The sequence below is a fragment of the Elephantulus edwardii genome, unplaced genomic scaffold (genome assembly GCF_000299155.1).
Source record: "Elephantulus edwardii isolate Elephantulus edwardi_28Jun2011 unplaced genomic scaffold, EleEdw1.0 scaffold00003, whole genome shotgun sequence".
In the NCBI taxonomy this organism is placed as follows: domain Eukaryota; kingdom Metazoa; phylum Chordata; class Mammalia; order Macroscelidea; family Macroscelididae; genus Elephantulus; species Elephantulus edwardii.
The window spans coordinates 21,171,647-21,174,206 of NW_006399753.1; the positions used below are offsets into that span (position 1 = coordinate 21,171,647).

The following is a 2,560-nucleotide window of genomic DNA, read 5'->3' on the forward strand; positions in this document are numbered from 1 at the left end:
GTGTGTGTGTGTGTATTTGATGTGTTTTTCTGAGGGTGAGAATAGTATCATCGACGAGGATATTGACATTCTAAAATCTTTCACAAAAGTAGAGGGATGTGTCTTGATGCCCAGTCTTGACTTTTCCGCTGGTCTGTGTTGTACTTCTGAGACTGTCCTCTCCGGAATGAGCTGGATTTTTCTGTGGGGGAGCACTTGTGAACATGACCGCAATCATTTACAGAATGGCAGCATGACACAGTGAACATTGCTTTATAGGATGTGATGTTGAACCTATTATCTTCACCTCATTCATATGCTGTCAGGAAGTGAGTGGACCAGCTGCAGGCTTCCACTTTTCCACTTCGAATGACAAGCATAGTGTAAGATAATGATTATGAAAATGTGGAAAAAATGCTAAGAGTTCTTTTTATGTAAAATAGCCGTAGGTGTCCTTGCATGGCATAAGCAGAAGCCCATAGCTGATAACCAAAAGACACATTATTTGAATATATCCAGTGGAGTCTGGGAAGAGAAGATCATTGTTTCACTGTTTCTAGAAGCTGTTGACTTAGACCCCCCCCCCTTTCTCTCATTCCCTCCCACAAGAGGGGAAACTGCTGTTACATTATCAGTCCGTTAGCCAATTAATTTTCTTAGGATGTTCTTTGATGAATGTGTAACTTTTGTGATTTGTAGGTTATTGGAGGATACTTGAGTTTGATTATGAGATGAAACTGCTGAACCACGTAACTCAGCTTGTGGATTCCGAATCTTGGTCTTTCAGTAAAGTTCCTCTGAAAACCTGCCTTCAGGAACTTGGCCCACTGGAACCAGAGTAAGTATTTCAGGTGCTTGTCTCTCTAGATTTAGCTAAAGAGGAAGAATTCTTTTGTAGACTAGAAGCATACCCAGCATATAGATTTTTCACATTTTGATATAGAAAATTAAAACATAAATCGCTTAATTGCTTATTAAGCTTAAAATATATAGAAATGTTGGTAACTGATCAAATCAGTGTTTTAATTTTTTCAGGGAAATGATAGAGCACTGTCTTAAATGTTATGGAAAGAAATATACAGAGGAAGGTAAGATCTGAAAGGTGTTCTAATGGATATTGGGTATTTCAGTGCTTGTGTGATAAAATTGCTGTGCTTTCCTGAGAGTGCACATTTATTTATAGTGGGGTTGAAACCAAGTCAAAGCTGACACTGCAATTGCATAGGAGGACCTTGCCCATTTTTCCCTGAGGTGAATTCAACCCATCAGAGAGGCCAGGCCTTTAGGTTAACCACGCAGCTCCCTCAGATCTGTGCCACCAGAGCTCCCTATGCCTTCTCGAAGTGTGTTAATATTAAAAACAAGAACCCCTGGGGTGGTAAGAGGTTAGTACTGAGGATGTAACTCCTTCTAGGAACTCTTGTTAAGGGGGAAAAAAATAATCCACTGTTATGGATGACCTTGCAACTATCTGACTCCGTTAGGTGAAGTTTATTTTGAATTGAATGCTGATAAAATATGCAGATCCACAGCTCAGATGCTACTTCAGAACGCCGTGAAGTTCAATCTGGCGGAATTTCTGGAGGTGTGGCAGCAGAGTGTTCCGGAAGGCATGGTCACCGGGCTCGATCAGCTAAAGGTAATGGCAGGTGGTGCCTGCTCCCATATTCACTGGCTACCCTTCATGGCTGTGGAATGGAACTTGTTCCGGGGCTGAATTTGGAACCAAATGATTTTCCTCATCATCCAAGAGAAGGGCATTCTCTGTACAAAAAGATAGCACAGTCTTAAGACTCTATTACTGCACAACTACATACATTAAAATTCACACTTTTAAATGATTTTCAGTAAACTTACTGAGGTTTGCAACTTTTACCACCACTTAGAATATTTCCATTATCTCAAAACTATTTGTTAATCTCCAATCCTAATCTCTCGTTTCTTTGCATTTCCATGACTATATCCTACCATCATCTGCCTTTCCAATACACCAGCATCACCAGGTAACCCCCCTGAACCTTCCGTTTCCCCCATCTCCAGTCCTTTCTCTGTGCTGCTGCTAAAATGATCTTTCAAAAGTGCCAACCACATCAGTCCTTCAATGGTTGTATGGTATTAATGACCCTGAAGTCTAGGATTTGTATTGTAACCTCAGTGTCCTCCCAGCCCTTCCCTTCCATGGCCTCGTCCATCCCAGAGCATCGTCCCTCGTTACTCTCTGTTCACTCATTGCACTTTAGCCTTCCCTCAGATCCTCACAAACATCAAATTATCTTCCAACTCAAAGCCACGGTGGTGCTCTGTGTAAAGCATTATTAGGTTACTAACCAAAAGTTCTCCAATTCAAAACTACCGGCCGTTCCGTGATGAGGTAGACAGATGATGCAGCCTGATTCTGTAATGATTTACAGTCTTGGAAACTCTAGGGGCACAGTCACCTGTATTAACATGGTGGTCATAGTCAACCCTAACTTCATACTACAAGAGTTTTGTTTTAAAATCATCTCCCTTGTGACTAGGTATTTCTGTCATCACAGGAGTCTAGAGCGATGGCTACATGGTGGAGGGGACCTGGGGGAGG

General features: G+C 41.7%; 1 protein-coding gene across 1 annotated transcript in view; it reads left to right on the forward strand.

The window, feature by feature from the left end:
* The window catches only part of DSCC1 (DNA replication and sister chromatid cohesion 1), a 32,410-nt gene that overhangs the window by 22,906 nt on the left and 6,944 nt on the right, over positions 1-2,560 (forward strand). The window contains exons 6-8 of the mRNA XM_006879474.1: positions 679-817; positions 1,015-1,067; positions 1,464-1,618. Of these exons, the coding sequence (XP_006879536.1) occupies positions 679-817; positions 1,015-1,067; positions 1,464-1,618 (347 nt within the window). The remainder of the gene's footprint in view (positions 1-678; positions 818-1,014; positions 1,068-1,463; positions 1,619-2,560) is intronic.